General features: G+C 38.8%; 1 protein-coding gene across 1 annotated transcript in view; it reads right to left on the bottom strand.

Moving 5' to 3' along the window:
- LOC120425843 (uncharacterized) overlaps positions 1-19,344 on the bottom strand; it is a 187,938-nt gene extending 168,594 nt beyond the window's left edge. Inside the window, exons 1-2 of the mRNA XM_052706942.1 lie at positions 18,242-19,344; positions 3,631-3,686 (exon numbers count right to left, since the gene is read on the bottom strand). Of these exons, the coding sequence (XP_052562902.1) occupies positions 3,631-3,686; positions 18,242-18,305 (120 nt within the window). The 5' untranslated portion in view covers positions 18,306-19,344. The remainder of the gene's footprint in view (positions 1-3,630; positions 3,687-18,241) is intronic.
- Between the last annotated feature and the right edge of the window lie 2,374 nt (positions 19,345-21,718).

Below are 21,718 nucleotides of genomic sequence, written 5' to 3'. Positions count from 1 at the left end.
ATATTTTAATCGAGTCTTCATTTTGCATCGTTCTGTAAACTGATGATTGTCTTCCTCGATGGTCCCTTGGATATTGACAACCAGAGAGTCGACTGTATTAGAAATAGCTATCTCTTGTTGACGGCAACACTGCCAGGGTGGTTGTCAAAATCGCTATCTCTGACTCTGTCGCTCTGATGGAAGCTGACTTTGTTTATGTTTTGGTTTTCATGGCACGATCCATTGTTCGCTTGTTTTTGTTTTGGTTTTCGTGGCATAGAGTCATCTACGTACGCATGTATTGCGTGTACGTACACGAAAAAGATTGAGGTTAAATTTTGTACCGGCCAGCAAAACAAATGGCTTGCTAGTGTGCGTGAGATCGGCCTTAGATTACTCTATAGAGCTATCTAAGCCCGATCTCACGAACACTAGCTTACCATTTGTTTTTGCTGGCGGGTACAAATTTTAACCTAAAAACCCTTCGTGTACAAACACGCAATACATGTGCACGTAGATAACTCTATGGAGTGGTGAACTCACACTAATGCAATCCAAGATCGCGAGTACCTATAATAAACAGCTTTTGCTAGAGTGACAACAAGCTGATAGCGCATAGATGTGAACTGTCATTTGAACGCTTTGTTATGATTTTATTGATTCTTTCGTTGTTCGTGAATTATAATTATAGTAGCAATTCTAGCAAAGAATTATAACAAAAATATGTTTGTTTATGTTGGTATGCATCTAGACCCTGTGGTGAGGAACCGGGGGATGACAACCCTATTTCGACTAAAGCAAACTGACAACAGTCGACATTAGCACAGTTTGCAAATGAGAGCCCACAACAAAAGCACTAGCTGTCAAATGGTAGCTCATAACAAATCAATGTTTGGGTTTTGCCTTCCTCACTGAGGTAAGGCTATAATCCTGCTCTAAAAATGAACTTTGTATAAAAACGTCGTAGACCCACCTTCATGTATACATATCGACTCAGAATCGAAAACTGAACAAATGTCTGTGTGTATGTGTGTGTGTATGTGTGTGTGTATGTGTGTGTGTATGTATGTATGTGACCAACAAACTAGCTCATGTTTCTCGGCACTGGCTGAACCGATTTGACCCGAACTTGTTGCATTCGACTTGGTCTAAGGTCCCATAGATCGAGTTTTATACAGATTGAAGTTTCGATAAGTAGTTCAAAAGTTATGTATAAAAATGTGTTTTCACATATATCCGGATCTCCCATAAATGTATGTAAACTATGTCCGGATCCATCATTCGACCCATCGTTAGTTAGGTTATCAAAAGAACTTTTAAACAAGTCCAAAACATTGAAGATCTGGCAACCTTGTCTCGAGATATGGCCACTTGAGTGATATTGATATAATTTTTTGAAGCCAGATCTCACTTAAATGTATGTAAACTATGTCCGGGTCCATCATCCGACCCATCGTTGGTTAGATTATCAAAAGACCTTTCCAACGAGTCTAAAACATTGAAGATCTGGAACCCTGTCTCGAGATATGGCCACTTAAGTGACATTTATGTACTTTTCTGAAGCCGGATCTCACTTAAATGTATGTAAACTATGTCCGGGTCAATCAGCCGACCCATCGTTGGTTAGATTATCAAAAGACCTTTCCAACGAGTCTAAAACATTGAAGATCTGGAACCCTGTCTCGAGATATGGCCACTTAAGTGACATTTATGTACTTTTCTGAAGCCGGATCTCACTTAAATGTATGTAAACTATGTCCGGGTCAATCAGCCGACCCATCGTTGGTTAGATTATCAAAAGACCTTTCCAATGAGTCCAAAACATTGAAGATCTGGCAACCCTGTCTCGAGATATGGCCCCTTAAGTGATATTGATGTACTTTTTTAAAGCCGGATCTCACTTAAATGTATGTTAACTATGTCCGGGTCCATCATCCGACCCATCGTTGGTTAGATTATCAAAAGACCTTTCCAATGAGTCCAAAACATTGAAGATCTGGTAACCCTGTCTCGAGATATGGCCCCTTAAGTGATATTGATGTACTTTTTTAAAGCCGGATCTCACTTAAATGTATGTAAACTATGTCCGGCTCCACTATCCAACCCGACGTTGGTTAGGTTATCAAAATACCTTTCCAACGAGTCTAAAACATTGAAGATCTGGCAACCCTGTCTCGAGATATGGCCACTTAAGTGATATCGATGTACTTTTTGGAAGCCGAATCTAAAAAATAGATGAAACTTGTGTACAGCCATTGTTGTGAGGAAGGCTCCAACCACATAGGTGGATTAAATTAGTTTTTGTATTTAAAATTTCTCGCAATTTAAACGATAAATTCCTGAAAAACGTCAATTGTATTGCTGATGTCAAATTTTATCACATTAATGGAGATTCCATAATAATATTGGCTGAAAAATCATATCAAAAAAGTGAAAAAAGAAATTTTTCTGTTTACCTTTTTTTGCTTTTTTGCTTTTGGTCGATCAAACAGTGCTTCCGTACACTAAGAATCGGCATAACAAATTTTTCAGTTTGCTTCTACACAATTGCATAGGACTTTTGAGTTCAACTAGGATAACACACTTCGTGTTACCATGATAATATGTATAATACTGATTCTCAGTGTTTGTTTCGTGAACTTCTAAGATGGCGGCTTTTTCGCTACCGCTAAAGTTACTGTGCCGTCAATAGAAATAGAAATTACAAAGGACACTGGGAATTCGATTAGGACTGCGGACTCAAAGTCGTGAGTTTATGATGGAGTCGAAAGTGGAGTCAGGTCTTTTTGAAGAGCTGAAGTCGGAGTAGGAGTCGCTTAAAAGGTTACCTAACTCCGCAGCCCCGACCTTCAACGCGGCAAATAAAACATATAAGCTGGAACATCAACGTTAGAAACGTTTGTTGAACCAGGCTAACCCCCAAAGAAGTGGACCACAACAAGACGAAGAAGATTGGCGCGCGGGAGAAATTTCATTTCTTCGCTTTCCCGTGAAGACTAATCGGATTAAGCAGACTCAAGGGGGATGGAGGAGGACCTGCTCCAAACTCCGGCCGCCCGGTAAGCCCGGTAGCCCTATGACATCTGTTGGTTATGTCGATGGTGGTGCAGGAAACAGTTAGGCGATTACCCCTCGAGGGAATGACTAGCGTTTAAGCGTTGAAGAGGGAAAAAGTGCTCATGGGGTACTACCTCTGGATGGGGAGGTAGTGCTAATAATCGTGTGTACATTATTTACACACGACGACCGACGTCCTGCCTAGAACGGGGACGGCTCTCCGAAGGTGAATGGGGTTACCGAGATGATTGGGGTCTGATTGGCTTCCGAACGTCGGAATAGGAGTCTCTCCGTGTGTGGAGTTGGGGCCGGTTGAGAGCCGGTTCAAACGAGTGACACACATTCCGGACCGGGTCGGGGAATTGAAAGTATACGACTTTTCGCTTTTACGCCAGAGGAGGAGAGAAGGTTAATTGATGCAAATTTCCATTTTTAGCTTTCCGGTTGCATTAGACGAGGTGAGTTGCACTGACTTCGGTGGATGCGGCATGACGCTGGAACGTTCCCATGGAAATTTTCACAATCCGGAGAAAATGAGCTCGTACGTGTCTCTCGGAACAATCTAACCATACATCATCAAAATGTTCAACTTACCGTCCGAAATAACAGCACTAGCCACACCACTAGTGGCAAAAATATTTTCATTTTTGCTGCAAAGAGAGGAAGAAAAGAAAAAGAAAGAACATTAGCCATGGTTGCCATATCGAACCGGAACCTTCCCGTAGGAAGGTGATCAACATTTGTTTTACGATATAATAATTGTATTTCAACGAGAACATTACAACCGAGCCGCCCAAGTATGGAAGAGAGAGAGACCCTAGAGCGCGGGAAAATTTTCTCCCCCCTCCTTTCTGTATAACTAAATAAGCGCGCGTAAAAAAAAGCAGCGTGGAAGCCCAGAAATGGCGGCGCTCAGCACAATTTTCCGTTTTTCCCCCTGCAGATGTTGGAGCGCGCGCGGTGGGGCTGTGTTTTTATGCCACATCTTCAACACAGGGTTTACTGTTATAATAGACAAGAGGGGGCACACAACGAGATGACCTTAATCGATGCTATCACCTAAAACCATAGCGCGTTGGGGCGCCATAGATAAAGAGAGGGTGAATAGTTGGGAAATTACGTTATACGTAATAAATCAGGATTTACGCAAGGTTTGATGGAATGCTGGTGAAATTTGAGAGTAATCAGCTACAATCATGAGGAATGTTTTGATATGAACCCTAAAAATCAATTCAACAATTTGTTACACAATTTGTAAATTTATCAAAATCTAACAAATTTGATCAAATAACCCTCTTCTGCCTATAACCTTATGTTTGTTTTTTTGGAGGTCAGTTTGAAGAACTTTTGTTTCTAGTGTTTTTATATGATTTTATCTTGTTAAGTTTGTTTTTTTATTGATAGTTTCTGGCATATTGTAGAACTTTAAATCGTTATCTTTTTGCGATATGTTGTTTTCCATAAGTTTTAGTAATTTTTCGATTTTTGGAATAATTATCATTGTTTTATAAGTTTGATTGAACAATTAGCTTTTAAGTTGCGACTGTTACAAATGAAAATTCAAGCAAAACAATGTAGTTAGGCCATTAAGAGTTCGTAAACAATGAGTGTTTCTTGCTCACTTCGAATGTAAACATCAACTGACCTGTTCAGGATACACTATTATTATTTATTGTTTTGCCTGAATTGCATGTTAATTTTGACTTAAAAAGTATGAGATATTAGTTGAAAACAAGGTCAAAGCTGACTCTAGGAAATTACTTAAAGGAAAGGAAAAAAAGAGAAAAGTCATTTGAAATAAATAAAATCGTCAAACACAAGACGTCTTGAAAGTTATGATAATCAAGAAGAACAATATTTTTTAAAATACAAATTTGGTTTACACATACATTTTTGATAAATTTCTAGGTGGAAATTCGTCTCGAAAAACATATTGCCGTAATTTCACTTACATTTAAAATCTTTCAAATTGAACAAAACTTTACCAAATAATAAATAAAACAATGCAGGAAAATGTATTTTAAATTGCTTTCATTCCACTAAGAAGAAATATTCCTAAAAAAATATTTCAATCTTAGAAAATGCTTATGGTTTGAGGTTTGAGGTAAATAAATTAAGCTTTCAAGTGGCTTCGCATTTATTCAATAAGAGATATAAATTTAAAATAATAATAATGGCAAATGTAAAGCAAATTATTATGTTTGTAACTTGAATCACCCTTTCAAATTTTTATTTTTATAAACATGGAAATGGGTAATTCTGCGCCAACTCACACAGCAGTTGCCCCGACCCCTCTTCGATTTGCGTAAAACGTTGTCCTAAGGGGTAACTTTTGTCCCTGATCACAAATCCGAGGTCCGTTTTTGATATCTCGTAACGGAGGGGCGGTACGACCCCTTCAATTCAACTTTTTTGCGTAAAATCGCGATCATGATGGTTACAAGCAAACCCCTAATGTTTATAAATCATTTTTTTTTGTAATTTTCTGCTCTACAACTTTGTAGAACATTGTTACACTCTAAAAAAACCCTGAAAAGTTAGAAAAACACGAAATTTTAAAATGATTTTTTTTGTTCTAAAAGAAAAAATTACCCTTCTGGGTCAACGTAGATTCGAAAAGTAAATTAAATTTCCCATAAAATGACATGTTCCAAAAAAATTTACAGTTGAGTAACGGAAAATGGAAGAGTTTTTAAACTTTTTAAGTGTTTTCTTCGATGAAAGTACGATTTTTTTCGGAATTCTGAGTACGCCATCAAATCGGGCGTCCAATTTTACATAAAAGCCCCTTCATAAAAGCCCTCGGATTCATCGATTGGTACAATTTTGCACCACCGAAGTTGTAGTCGTTTGGTTGTGGTAGTGAACAAATAAGCTCAAAATTTTACGAAATTTATTTCGTAAACCTTCCGAATACATTTCGTTGCCGAAATCAACGCAATTTATCGTACGGGTCACGATGTTTGTTGTTTTATTTACCTGGATTTTTTCTCAGTGTAGAGATGTTCTTTGGCCAACATAATTAGACCCGTATTACCAATGTATGTTTGGTGATAAAGGAAATCCTACCCTAAACAGGGTGGCGTTAAAACGTTGCCAAAAACACTCAGAGATTAACGAAAAAACTTTATTTGGATATTTGAAGGAGACCAAAGACCAAACATATTTTTCAATTGAATTTTTAGAACGTTTTACGATACATATCCAAAAGTGGTGAATATTCTTTAACATGATTTTGAGATCAGTTTTTATCGGAATTTGATATATCAATCGAATCAAAAGTACATGGTGAGCTGTAAAATTAATTATAAAACAGCACAAATGTTTTTCAATAATATGTTTTGAAAATGTCTACGTATTTTTTTGCGAAATAAAAAAAAACATTTCGTGGTGTATATGGAATTTTATTTTATTTAAACTTTTAGAAGTTTTTTTGGAATATTTTTAGGAAAACTTTGATAAAATAAATGCAGCGGTCTTATCTGTGAAACATAATGTGCACTGGCCCTTCAAGGGTAAACCTATGTCCGCATCGTCATCGTTCAATGCTACAGAAGCAAACCCTGGGAAAGTCCTACATTTGGCCTGCGTGACTGTTCTATTATCCGCCGACTACCAGTGCAGTACGTTTCGTCCACGTATGTCCAGATCTTCCCAGGCTCTTCCCAGCAGGACGGAGCCATCGTGCGGAACAGGAAAAGGGCGGAAAATGTGTTCGTTCCATGTTGACTAGACTCAGCGGTTGGAGCAGGAAGAAGGTTGAACACAACTTGGTCACGGTGCTGCCTGCAGCAGCTACCTCGTAAGACTTTGGAACTTTACAGTTGCATCTCTATATTTCGCTGGGTACGGTACCGGGTTTAGACAGTAGTGGCCGAGACTATCAACCGGCCAAGATCAGTTCGATTTTTGCATAATGGATTCTGTTTTTGTTTTTTTTCGCGAACTGCTTGTGGCTCTCGTCTACGGGAGTAATTATGTTCCAACAAGATCTCCGCCGGTTCCAAGTCCGAAGCGGACCGAAGGTGGCGAGGTTATGTAACATCTGTCGCGGTATTGCACCCGACGCCACCGTATTTTTATGGATTCTTGTTTGTGGCGAGGGCAAACTAGCATGACGAAGATGACTCCAAATACTGGCCCCCGGGCTAGGGACTTGGACGGAATTCTGCAGATTTGTGGAGGCACACAAAAGGGCGTTAAAATAGCAAAAGGTGTGCGCAATTTCCAAGTCCATGTCATGACGATGATTCTCACACGTGGTTACAGGCGTTAGTTTGACTGCTGATGAAGTTTTGTGGCCTGTGGGCAAGTTCTGGGCTGTTGTTGTTGTTTTTCAACGCCCCCGTTTTATTGCATTTTGTGCAATGTTTGGATTGTTGTTTGGGGGTGATCTTGTTGAATGGCTTTGAAGCACATTTCAATTCCGGTGATTGTTTTGAAACAGTAAAGAAATCGTTGCTTCAAAAGTTATTGCAAAAAGCTTTTGCCTTCCTCACTGAGGTAAGGCTATAATCCTGCTCTAAAATTGAACTTTTTATTAAAAGCTCGAAAACCCACCTTGATGTATACATATCGACTCAGAATCGAAAACTGAACAAATGTCTGTGTGTATGTGTGTGTGTATGTGTGTGTGTATGTGTGTGTGTATGTGACCAATAATGTCACGCAGTTTTCTCAGCACTGGCTGAACCGATTTTGACCAAACCAGTCGCATTCGACTTGGTTTAGGGTCCCATACGGTGCTATTGAATTGTTTGAAGTTTCGATAAGTAGTTCAAAAGTTATGTATAAAAATGTGTTTTCGCATATTTTCGGAAGATGAATAAATGGCAGTAAACTGAACCAAACATCATCATGTTATAAATCGTTATTTAGGTAATTGAAATACCTTTCCAACGAATCTACAACATTGAAGATCTGGCAACCCTGTCTCGAGTTATAACCACTTAAGTAATATTTATGTACTTTTTTGTAGCCGGATCTCATTTAAATGTATGTAAACAATGTCCGGATCCATCATCCGACACATCGTTGGTTAGATAATTGAAAGACCTTTCCAACGAATCTACAACATTGAAGATCTGGCAACCCTGTCTCGAGTTATAACCACTTAAGTGATATTTATGTACTTTTTTTGTAGCCGGATCTCATTTAAATGTATGTAAACAATGTCCGGATCCATCATCCGACCCATCGTTGGTTAGGTAATTGAAAGACCTTTCCAACGAATCTACAACATTGAAGATCTGGCAACCCTGTCTCGAGTTATAACCACTTAAGTGATATTTATGTACTTTTTTTGTAGCCGGATCTCATTTAAATGTATGTAAACAATGTCCGGATCCATCATCCGACCCATCGTTGGTTAGGTAATTGAAAGACCTTTCCAACGAATCTACAACATTGAAGATCTGGCAACCCTGTCTCGAGTTATAACCACTTAAGTGATATTTATGTACTTTTTTGAAGCCGGATCTCACTTAAATGTATGTAAACGATGTCCGGATCCATCATCCGACCCATCGTTGGTTAGGTAATTGAAAGACCTTTCCAACGAATCTACAACATTGAAGATCTGGCAACCCTGTCTCGAGTTATAACCACTTAAGTGATATTTATGTACTTTTTTTGTAGCCGGATCTCACTTAAATGTATGTAAACGATGTCCGGATCCATCATCCGACCCATCGTTGGTTAGGTAATTGAAAGACCTTTCCAACGAATCTACAACATTGAAGATCTGGCAACCCTGTCTCGAGTTATAACCACTTAAGTGATATTTATGTACTTTTTTTGTAGCCGGATCTCATTTAAAAGTATATAAACAATGTCCGGATCCATCATCCGACCCATCGTTGGTTAGATAATTGAAAGACCTTTTCAACGAATCTACAACATTGAAGATCTGGCAACCCTGTCTCGAGTTATAACCACTTAAGTGATATTTATGTACTTCTTTTGTAGCCGGATCTCATTTAAATGTATGTAAACAATGTCCGGATCCATCATACGACACATCGTTGGTTAGATAATTGAAAGACCTTTTCAACGAATCTACAACATTGAAGATCTGGCAACCCTGTCTCGAGTTATAACCACTTAAGTGATATTTATGTACTTTTTTTGTAGCCGGATCTCACTTAAATGTATGTAAACGATGTCCGGATCCATCATCCGACCCATCGTTGGTTAGGTAATTGAAAGACCTTTCCAACGAATCTACAACATTGAAGATCTGGCAACCCTGTCTCGAGTTATAACCACTTAAGTGATATTTATGTACTTTTTTTGTAGCCGGATCTCATTTAAAAGTATATAAACAATGTCCGGATCCATCATCCGACCCATCGTTGGTTAGGTAATTGAAATACTTTTCCAACGAATCTACAACATTGAAGATCTGGCAACCCTGTCTCGAGTTCTGACCACTTAAGTGATATTTATGTACTTTTTTGTAGCCGGATCTCACTTAAATGTATGTAAACAATGTCCGGATCCATCATCCGACCCATCGTTGGTTAGGTAATTGAAATACCTTTCCAACGAATCTACAACATTGAAGATCTGGCAACCCTGTCTCGAGTTATAACCACTTAAGTGATATTTATGTACTTTTTTTGTAGCCGGATCTCATTTAAAAGTATATAAACAATGTCCGGATCCATCATCCGACCCATCGTTGGTTAGGTAATTGAAATACTTTTCCAACGAATCTACAACATTGAAGATCTGGCAACCCTGTCTCGAGTTATAACCACTTAAGTGATAATTATGTACTTTTTTTGTAGCCGGATCTCACTTAAATGTATGTAAACGATGTCCGGATCCATCATCCGACCCATCGTTGGTTAGGTAATTGAAAGACCTTTCCAACGAATCTACAACATTGAAGATCTGGCAACCCTGTCTCGAGTTATAACCACTTAAGTGATATTTATGTACTTTTTTTGTAGCCGGATCTCATTTAAAAGTATATAAACAATGTCCGGATCCATCATCCGACCCATCGTTGGTTAGGTAATTGAAATACTTTTCCAACGAATCTACAACATTGAAGATCTGGAAACCCTGTCTCGAGTTATAACCACTTAAGTGATATTTATGTACTTCTTTTGTAGCCGGATCTCATTTAAATGTATGTAAACAATGTCCGGATCCATCATCCGACACATCGTTGGTTAGATAATTGAAAGACCTTTTCAACGAATCTACAACATTGAAGATCTGGCAACCCTGTCTCGAGTTATAACCACTTAAGTGATATTTATGTACTTTTTTTGTAGCCGGATCTCACTTAAATGTATGTAAACGATGTCCGGATCCATCATCCGACCCATCGTTGGTTAGGTAATTGAAAGACCTTTCCAACGAATCTACAACATTGAAGATCTGGCAACCCTGTCTCGAGTTATAACCACTTAAGTGATATTTATGTACTTTTTTTGTAGCCGGATCTCATTTAAAAGTATATAAACAATGTCCGGATCCATCATCCGACCCATCGTTGGTTAGGTAATTGAAATACTTTTCCAACGAATCTACAACATTGAAGATCTGGCAAGCCTGTCTCGAGTTCTGACCACTTAAGTGATATTTATGTACTTTTTTGTAGCCGGATCTCACTTAAATGTATGTAAACAATGTCCGGATCCATCATCCGACCCATCGTTGGTTAGGTAATCGAAAGACCTTTCCAACGAGTCCAAAACATTAAAGATCTGGCAACCCTGCCTCGAGTTCTGACCACTTAAGTGATATTTATGTACTTTTTTGTAGCCGGATCTCACTTAAATGTATGTAAACAATGTCCGGATCCATCATCCGACCCATCGTTGGTTAGGTAATCGAAAGACCTTTCCAACGAGTCCAAAACATTGAAGATCTCGCAACCCTGTCTCGAGATATCCCGTCTTAAATGATATTTATGTACTTTTTTGTAGCCGGATCTCATTTAAATGTATGTATACAATGTCCGGATCCATCATCCGACCCATCGTTGATTGGGTAATTGAAAGACCTTTCCAACGAGTCCACAACATTGAAGATCTGGCAACCGTGTCTCGAGTTCTTTTTTTGTAGCTGGATCTCATTTAAATGTATGTAAACATTGTCCGGATCCATCATCCGACCCATCGTTGGTTAGGTAATTGAAAGACCTTTCCAACGAGTCCAAAACATTAAAGATCTGGCAACCCTGTCTCGAGTTCTGACCACTTATAATGCCACTTATGAGCCCTTGAGTGATATGTCTGTTTTTTTTTGGATCAAATTTGTGTCCAAACCCATCATATTACATATCACCCATTGTTGGAAAAGAGTGAGGAAGGCACCAACCACATAGGTGGATTAAGTTAGTTTTTTGATTAGTTTTGCCTTCCTCACTGAGGTAAGGCTATAATCCTGCTCTAAAAATGAACTTTCTATTAAAAGCTCCTGGACCCACCTTCATGTATACATATCTACTCAGAATCGAAAACTGGACAAATGTCTGTGTGTGTGTGTATGTGTGTGTGTATGTGTGTGTGTATGTGTGTGTGTATGTGTGTGTGTATGTGTGTGTGTATGTATGTATGTGACCAAAATTCTCACTGAGTTTTCTCAGCACTGGCTGAACCGATTTTGATCGAACCAGTTGCATTCGACTTGGTTTAGGGTCCCATACATCGCTATTGAATTATTTGTAGTTTCGATAAGTAGTTCAAAAGTTATGCATAAAAATGTGTTTTCGCAAATATCCGGATCTCAATTATATGCATGTAAACGATGTCCGGATCCATCATCCGACCCATCGTTGATTAGGTAATTGAAAGGCCTTTCCAATGAGTCCTAGACATTGAAGATCTGGCAACCCTGTCTCGAGTTATGACCACTTAAGTGATATTTATGTACTTTTTTGAAGCCGGATCTCACTTAAATGTATGTAAACTATGTCCGGATCCATCATCCGACCCATCGTTGGTTAGGTAATTGAAAGGCCTTTCCAATGAGTCCAAGACATTGAAGATCTGGCAACCCTGTCTCGAGTTATGACCACTTAAGTGATATTTATGTACTTTTTTGAAGCCGGATCTCACTTAAATGTATGTAAACTATGTCCGGGTCCATCATCCGACCCATCGTTGTTAAGGTAATTGAAAGGCCTTTCCAATGAGTCCTAGACATTGAAGATCTGGCAACCCTGTCTCGAGTTATGACCACTTAAGTGATATTTATGTACTTTTTTGAAGCCGGATCTCACTTAAATGTATGTAAACTATGTCCGGGTCCATCATCCAACCCATCGTTGTTAAGGTAATTGAAAGGCCTTTCCAATGAGTCCTAGACATTGAAGATCTGGCAACCCCAGCTCGAGTTATGACCACTTAAGTGATATTTATGTACTTTTTTGAAGCCGGATCTCACTTAAATGTATGTAAACTATGTCCGGGTCCATCATCCGACCCATCGTTGTTAAGGTAATTGAAAGGCCTTTCCAATGAGTACAAAACATTGAAGATCTGGCAACCCTGTCTCGAGTTATGACCACTTAAGTGATATTTATGTACTTTTTTGAAGCCGGATCTCACTTAAATGTATGTAAACTATGTCCGGGTCCATCATCCGACCCATCGTTGTTAAGGTAATTGAAAGGCCTTTCCAATGAGTCCAAGACATTGAAGATCTGGCAACCCTGTCTCGAGTTATGACCACTTAAGTGATATTTATGTACTTTTTTGAAGCCGGATCTCACTTAAATGTATGTAAACTATGTCCGGATCCATCATCCGACCCATCGTTGGATAGGTAATTGAGAGGCCTTTCCAATGAGTCCAAGACATTGAAGATCTGGCAACCCTGTCTCGAGTTATGACCACTTAAGTGATATTTATGTACTTTTTTGAAGCCGGATCTCACTTAAATGTATGTAAACTATGTCCGGATCCATCATACGACCCATCGTTGGTTAGGTAATTGAAAGGCCTTTCCAATGAGTCCAAGACATTGAAGATCTGGCAACCCTGTCTCGAGTTATGACCACTTAAGTGATATTTATGTACTTTTTTGAAGCCGGATCTCACTTAAATGTATGTAAACTATGTCCGGGTCCATCATCCGACCCATCGTTGTTAAGGTAATTGAAAGGCCTTTCCAATGAGTACAAAACATTGAAGATCTGGCAACCCTGTCTCGAGTTATGACCACTTAAGTGATATTTATGTACTTTTTTGAAGCCGGATCTCACTTAAATGTATGTAAACTATGTCCGGATCCATCATCCGACCCATCGTTGGATAGGTAATTGAGAGGCCTTTCCAATGAGTCCAAGACATTGAAGATCTGGCAACCCTGTCTCGAGTTATGACCACTTAAGTGATATTTATGTACTTTTTTGAAGCCGGATCTCACTTAAATGTATGTAAACTATGTCCGGATCCATCATACGACCCATCGTTGGTTAGGTAATTGAAAGGCCTTTCCAATGAGTCCAAGACATTGAAGATCTGGCAACCCTGTCTCGAGTTATGACCACTTAAGTGATATTTATGTACTTTTTTGAAGCCGGATCTCACTTAAATGTATGTAAACTATGTCCGGGTCCATCATCCGACCCATCGTTGTTAAGGTAATTGAAAGGCCTTTCCAATGAGTCCTAGACATTGAAGATCTGGCAACCCTGTCTCGAGTTATGACCACTTAAGTGATATTTATGTACTTTTTTGAAGCCGGATCTCACTTAAATGTATGTAAACTATGTCCGGGTCCATCATCCGACCCATCGTTGTTAAGGTAATTGAAAGGCCTTTCCAATGAGTCCTAGACATTGAAGATCTGGCAACCCCAGCTCGAGTTATGACCACTTAAGTGATATTTATGTACTTTTTTGAAGCCGGATCTCACTTAAATGTATGTAAACTATGTCCGGGTCCATCATCCGACCCATCGTTGTTAAGGTAATTGAAAGGCCTTTCCAATGAGTACAAAACATTGAAGATCTGGCAACCCTGTCTCGAGTTATGACCACTCAAGTGATATTTATGTACTTTTTTGAAGCCGGATCTCACTTAAATGTATGTAAACTATGTCTGGATCCATCATCCGACCCATTGTTGGTTAGGTAATTGAGAGGCCTTTCCAAAGAGTCCAAAATATTGAAGATCTGGCAACCCTGTCTCGAGTTATGACCACTTAAGTGATATTTATGTACTTTTTTGAAGCCGGATCTCACTTAAATGTATGTAAACTATGTCTGGATTCATCATCCGACGAATCGTTGGTTAGATAATTGAGAGGCCTTTCCAATGAGTACAGAACATTGAAGATCTGGCAACCCTGTCTCGAGTTATGACCACTTAAGTGATATTTATGTACTTTTTTGAAGCCGGATCTCACTTAAATGTATGTAAACTATGTCTGGATCCATCATCCGACCCATGCCATCGTTGGTTAGGTAATTGAAAGGCCTTTCCAATGAGTCCAAGACATTGAAGATCTGGCAACCCTGTCTCGAGTTATGACCACTTAAGTGATATTTATGTACTTTTTTGAAGCCGGATCTCACTTAAATGTATGTAAACTATGTCCGTATCCATCATCCGACCCATCGTTGGTTAGGTAATTGAGAGGCCTTTCCAAAGAGTCCAAAACATTGAAGATCTGGCAACCCTGTCTTGAGTTATGACCACATAAGTTATACATTGTGTTTTTTTTCTAATAAAATGATGAAACCACTCATATACCCATTTTTGGTAAAAAGTGAGGAAGGCATCAACCACATAGGTGGATTAAGTTAGTTTTTTTTTAAACTTTTCAGGTCATATACCACTTTAACTCCGCCTCTAAGCGGGCTTCAATCTAGAAATTCGCAAAAAAAAAACAGATTTTTCAATCAATGTTTGATTTGAAAAAAAAAAACAAAAAAGAACTATTTGAATTTAAGAAAATTTTGGTTGGAAGTTTGACATGTTTTTCCATGCAATTAAAATAATGATCGTATCATTCTATAGTTGAAATTGTGAAAAACAGGAAAAAACAAAAATAGCTGTAAAATGGCCTTCTAAACACGGAAAAAATTTAAAACAGAATACATTAAAGGGTTAACATCAAAGTTTCCACTGAAGTTTCAAACAAGTTACCCGGGCTTTCCTTGAATTTCGTAAAGCTTTGTCCTAAACGGTAAATTTCGACCCTGATCTTGAATCGAAGTCATTTTTTTAATATTTCGTGATAAAGGAGCGGTACGACCCTTTTGATATTTTTAGCTTTCGAATAAACATGTTTTTCGATAATTTCAGCTCAAAAATTTAATGACGATAAGCTGGAAATTTGGTGTCAAAAGGACGATTGTGTTCAAAAATCAAACATCGAAAAATGGTTCTAGAACTTCTGTCACATTTCGATGCTTAAAATTGTTTAGAAGCGTAAAATATCGTGAGACATGTCAAATTAAATGGAAATATATTGTACTTTTTGAAAGTGCAACTACCCAGAATGATATTTTTTTCCATATTATAACAAAATTTGCATTTAAAGTTTCGTGTTTTTAGGCTGGTACAAATATTTTTAAAAGTTTTTGTCCCCCCCCCCTTCAAAATTGGCCCGAAACATCAGGGGGCAAAAAAAATATTTTTACGATAAATTTCAAAATTTCATTGAAAATTCAAGTGCAACCAGCTGAAATCAAATTAAAATACATTCTTCTGTGTTTAAAATCATTTTTAGCATGTTTGGGTTTATTAAAAAATCTTAAGATTTTTTGAAAATTTTTGATGCAAAATCTGCAAACTGAACTAGTGTAAAATGCATTTTAAAACACTTTTTTCATTTAAATGTGAAGACTATGGCTTGTTATTTAAATTTTTATATTTTTTTATTTTTTCGCCCCCCCTTGACCGTTTTTTTGCCCCCCCCCCCCCCTTGACCGTTTTTCGCTTGTGGAGCAGGGGGTCGTTTTTTCTGGGCACCCTAATCAGCATTGATACTGTTAATGAAATTACCATGTGGAGCCTAACATCTCAAAAGGGCACATTACTTTTGTAAACAATTGTGTATCCCTTTCACTCAAATGACAGTTTACATAAGGTGTGAAAGGGACACACTCTTGTTTAAAAAAGTTATGTGCCCTAATGAAATGGCAAGCACGATGTGACTGATTTCACAACAACACTTTAAGAATATTAACCAAGTTATATGTACCAAATTCGCTGCAAAGAAATTATTTGTTTTCTTCCATAGATTATGCAAAGGTTGAAAACGTTGCTAAATTTATTTGTGAGTCAATCTGGACCTTTTTTTTATTTTATCAAATTTTAATTTAGAAGCAACGATCGAAAATAAAAATATTTTTATTGCTTTCAAATAAGATATTCTCAAATTGCATGCAGCAAGTATTTTTGTAATGATGTTTTGCTGCACTATTTCAAAATCAGGCTTGAAATGTTTGGCAAAGTAATTAAAAATTTTCAAAGCATGTAATAGTATTTTAATGAAAACTTTAAACACTTTGCCTTGATATTGTGTGAAACTTTGCCGATAATAATTTGAATATGGTTTGCTTTATGTTCAAAATTGAGTGTACAATTTGTCAAATACAAATTCTGCAGTTAGAGATGTCCCGGTCTGAGAGAAACTGCATTTTCCACTGATGGCCACACATAAAAATTGCCATGCCATTTTTAAAAAAAATATTTTTTCTAATAAAAACAAAATACTCGAACTTCATTTAAAACTGATTTTAACAACCTTGAAATTTTACAAATTTCAAACTGAGAATCCTTGTTGAAATTTATAATAAAGATGATATTCTTGTGAGAAAAATCGTTATGCCTTTTATCCAAAACAGACAAAACTTCAGTGACATGAATTTAAAAATATTTGTAATGTTACGAAATTTTGAACGAGAAAAAATGAAGTAAAAAAAAATAATTTAAAGTTGTTGTCCCCCTCAACATCAGAATTCTCCAAAAAAAAAATGGGACAGCGTTGAAAATTTTCGCTAAAAATAGAAAAAAATATCATTGAAAAAACTTATGAATTTAATGTTTTATTTGCATTTTTCAATCAATTAGGGCTTAAACAAAACATTGTTTTCGTACTAAAAATCAAATTATGGTGAAACTTTTGGAATGTATTTTTTCATGAATTCATAGATATTTTTCTTTGTAATTGTAAGTGTAATTTTATTTGTCTGAGACAGCCTGTTAGTCAGACTTTTTATCAGGGCAAGGAGGTTTTTGAAAATTTTCAACAGTATTTTGGATACATGACAGTTATAATACTCTCCGTTCCAATATTTTTAAAGGTTTAAATGTGACCTTGGCCAGAACCGATGTTTGAAAATCTTAAATAAAACTTTGTATGCCCTCACAATACATTCAATGCAATGATGAAAATAAATGTATTGATTTTATATAAATGAATTGTATTTTTAATTATAATCCATTGATTCTAATTATTTAACCCAATGCAAAAAAATATTCAAATTATACTCAGCAGACATGAACCAGCAGCAGCTCTTGCACAACTCGTTGATTTTCCTTTCTCTTAATTTAAATTTTGCAACATCTCGGAATATCCCGAAGGTCTCAACCCACACCGATTGACATCATCACAAAACACAGTTCACCAGTCTGAATTTCACAACTTTTTGTAACACTGTCCAACACAGTCCAGTCCAGTTCCTTCCACCCCCGCACAGCCCCGATGCAAAAATCGCTCCTCCACACTCCAAAAAAGCGCGCTCCAAGGTCACTTAGTTCTTCGTTTCTTCAGTCCACTGAGTTAACTCGAAATTTTCGCCTCAGCCACTTCCACCCCAGTTAAAAAAAAACACAACGCTTCAACGTTAAAAATTCATTTCCGGGGCTCGTTCCGACGACGACCACTTGGCCGACATCGCCCAAGGCTCTGCTCAGCGCTTAAAATTCCCACCGAATCCAAAATGCCAACGCAACGCCAAAACCAGTTATCACCAATTTCGACTGACACGCACATCCCCACCGCTTCAATGGGCAGATGATAATCGGTTCGGTTTCCTTTTCATTTGATTCACTGATTGACTCTTTTTTTTTTCGAAAATTAGTTTGTTACCCATCACTTTCGAGTTTGGTTCACTGAACATCCCACTAATTGGGGTCTTCCGACGCTCTGGTTGACTTGGTTCTTCTGAGGTTTCCCCGATTCGCACTATAGCTTCTAAACCCACTAGTTGAGAACTCTGTATTACCGAATATTCCTCGTTCTGGTCGCAGCACCGTCCTGGTTTTACTCCATGCAGCAACAGCTACCATATCCGGTGATCGTCGTCCCCCGATCGTCACCGTTTCGTTTCAGTTTCTTCTTAAGGTTCCCTTGTCGTCACTGGTATTGCTCGCTATGCTCCTTTGACATTTTACCAGCATTTTGCACACTAGTCGAGAGAGAGGTACCCGATCACTTTTTCACCTCATTCTTCACGGCAGCATGTGACTGTGTGTACTCACTGCTGTTTGCTCTTCACTGAAAATATTTCTTTTTGTGCACACACGATCTTTACCAGATATTCACTCTTTTCTTTCGCAGATTCCGGCCAGATATGCCACCCAGCACGACTCCCCGGTTGGCTTCTTCGATCACTCTCTAGCAGCACTCTTGATCAGCTCGGATCAGCGGCTCACATTTTGTCTTGTCTTCACCTTGCGCGCAGACACACAAGAAAACTGTAGTTCTGCAAAACCCCACGGCAAACCCGTTGTGCAGCTCCCGCGCACCGCTACGCGATCGAACTCCCCTCGCGCTGGAGGTCGTCGAGGTTCGCCTTTCTACAAGCTGTACAAGAGCTTTGGGGGAAAAACGACCTAACCGACCACAAGTCGACTAAGTCCCGTCGCGCGTCGTAGCTTTTCCTAGCTCCCGAAGTGCCCGTCCGTCTCGTTGAGGTGTCGCGAAGAAACTGGCGAGCCGAGAGCGAGAAAACACGAAACGAAGCAAAGGCGACTTCGGCGAAGTAGGCGAACAGCTAAAAGCTAAAGTCGCTCGGTGTGCGGAGAGCTAAGAGAGCGCGATGAAATGGAAAGAGAGTGAGAGAAGAAAAGGTCGCGCAGAGTTGCGGTAGTTTTTCTTTACCAGCTTCGGCGAAAAGAGCTGCGGAGACTTGACTGCGGTTGACGACGAAGTTGACGTCGGCGACGAACCCGTAGCGGACGGGCCACATTAACACGCGGGGCAAGCAAATTAGCCTTTGCGGAGAGTGTGTGTGCGGAACTTCTGGTGGAAGTTTGCGGGTGACGCGCGCGTGGATGCAAAAGGAAAGGTGGGAAGGTTGCGTTGCGTTGCGTTGGTTGTTGGGTGCGCGCGAGATCTTGGGGTGTTGTGGCCAAATTTGGGAAGAACGACTTTAATTTGGGGCTGTGTGAGCGCGGATATTGAACGTGCAGCGGACACAATGTTGTGAAATTCTGTGCTGAAGTTTCGAGATTTTGTCAATTTATATATTTGGTAATTGGCCTTCATGAAGCTAGTTGTTCGATTTGGTTCTAGGATCTTTCAACATTGTGAAATTCTATAGAAAAATTGCAAAAAATCTACTTTTATCGACGTTGATTGCTCTATCGGTTCAAAAATTTCTCTGCTTCTCTCAAGTTTTGTGAATGTGACTCATGATTTTAAAAATTCTGATATTATCTGAAAAATAACAAACATTTTGACGCTGTCGTGTCAGCTTGTCTTTTTTGACGCTTCGAGAAAAACGCGTTTTAATGTTTGACATTGAATAAACAAGAACAAGAGCACGCAATGTAAACAACAGCAATGAATTTGGTTGCTGGAGTCCCGAGTTATAATTACAAATGTTTACGGTAGTCGAGCTCGTACTTGGGTCCAACGCGTTCTGACCTAAAATCCCTTTGCCCATTGTTACAATTATATCAATTTTAGGGATGTGTCAACATAGCACGACAAGATTGAAACTCCTGTCAAATGAAAAGCGACAAAAATTTACGGTGTTTTTTGAATATCTCAGTATTAAAATCGATTTTTGTGGATCTGTGAAGATCAAAAGGTGAGGTATTGTGAGCTGCACAAAACTTAGTTCTTAACTCAATTTGGTCCAAAATGCACGTGCGACAAGTTAGCACGACAGCGACGATTAAAGAAATTCAATTGAAACAATACACAGTCCAGACTCGATTACCTGAGGTTGATTGTCCAAAGTTCGATTATCCGAAGGTTTGTAAGGAATTCGGATAATCTAATCATGATGATTTTAAAAAAAGTGTTAGAACAAGATCTATTTACGAATATATTTTAATTGTTTTCATTTGTTTTAAACAACTTTTCTCAAAAACGTAGTTGAATTCAAAATGATTTCAGGTGTAAAATACTGATAGACTTCACTTGTATTGGTAATGAAAAAGGGTTGGAAATTTTTTAAACAAGGCAAACAAAAAGTTATTATGATTTTTGTATGAAAAGCAAGATAACTTCTGAGCTGTAAGCGATCTTCAATGTAACGCGGAATCAATATTAGATGCCAGTTGGAATGACATATTTTTGTACCATTTATTACATTCATGATTTTTCTTGCATATTTGTATCATTGAAAGCTCTATTTACCTTGCACTGAAAGTTCTGTGTTTTCAGAGCTATACTGCAAATAAGAAAACAAAAGTTTGCTCAGTATTTTATTATTTTCTGTAGAATTAAGCAAAAAAAGCCGCTACAAGGACATAAAGGTGATTTTCAAAATCGACCGCCGATTGCTTCGAAATTCGTTTATCGTGGCAAATCTTCCCGCTTCAAAGACCGCCACCGCCCAGGAAGCACCATTAATCAGAGTGCAATAAATTTCTATGATTTGACACCGGGGAGAAAATCCCCTCACCGCACCTTACCTTCCCCATTCCAAACCAAAAGCCACAACCATTTGCCAGGTGTTGACGCCAATAATTCTCCACCCGATCCGCAAAACTTCGTTGGTGGTCCCTCCGGACGCGATTCTGTCCCTCGCGAAACGGTTCTTTATCCCTCTTCCCTTCCCTTCAGCAGACGACGACACGTACACCGCCAAGTTCTGGAAACTCCGAATATCCGAAAGAGTCGTGTCCCGGCGCGAACCTCGGCAAAATTATCGTCACAATTTATTACGTCGACCCCGCCCGGGTGTTCTATCATTCTGGTTCGATTCGCGTTCGGAAAATGCTGCCCGCAAATTGTGGGAGGACGGGGGGACATTTAGAATCGTAATGTTGTTCTAGGGCTTGTAATTATGAATTATAGACCGCGCGACTCCGTCGGCGGCGACGGCCACGGCCACTATCGGAAGACAAATTTGAAATTTCTCGGAGCGAAATTGGAGTTCGGAAGAGTTATTTGCTGGAATGAAGTACCTTTTGCGGTGTCATTTTACTTCAGCCCAAGAACTAGTTAAAAGGGCCCCAGTGAAATCGGAGAAACGCCGTTTACGAGGTGTTTAATTTTTATCACCACGCGAAACGTTTCGGAGTACCTCACGCGAGCGGAAAGTATTTCTACGGCGGCGGCGGCGTCGTCGTCGTGCTAATGTTGCTGATAAAAAGCTAATTTTTCATCACGGTCGTCCTGCGGGGGCCGACAGTGGCGTGGTTTTGTATAACATGAGTTTTCTGTACTGAGTTCTTGTAAAACGCCTGTTTCAAATATGTAAAAAGAATCAAATGTAACTTAATTTGCAAATCGTTAGCTCGTA

This window comes from Culex pipiens, chromosome 2 (assembly GCF_016801865.2).
Source record: "Culex pipiens pallens isolate TS chromosome 2, TS_CPP_V2, whole genome shotgun sequence".
Classification (NCBI taxonomy): domain Eukaryota; kingdom Metazoa; phylum Arthropoda; class Insecta; order Diptera; family Culicidae; genus Culex; species Culex pipiens.
This window is presented reverse-complemented; position numbering and strand designations above follow the sequence as displayed.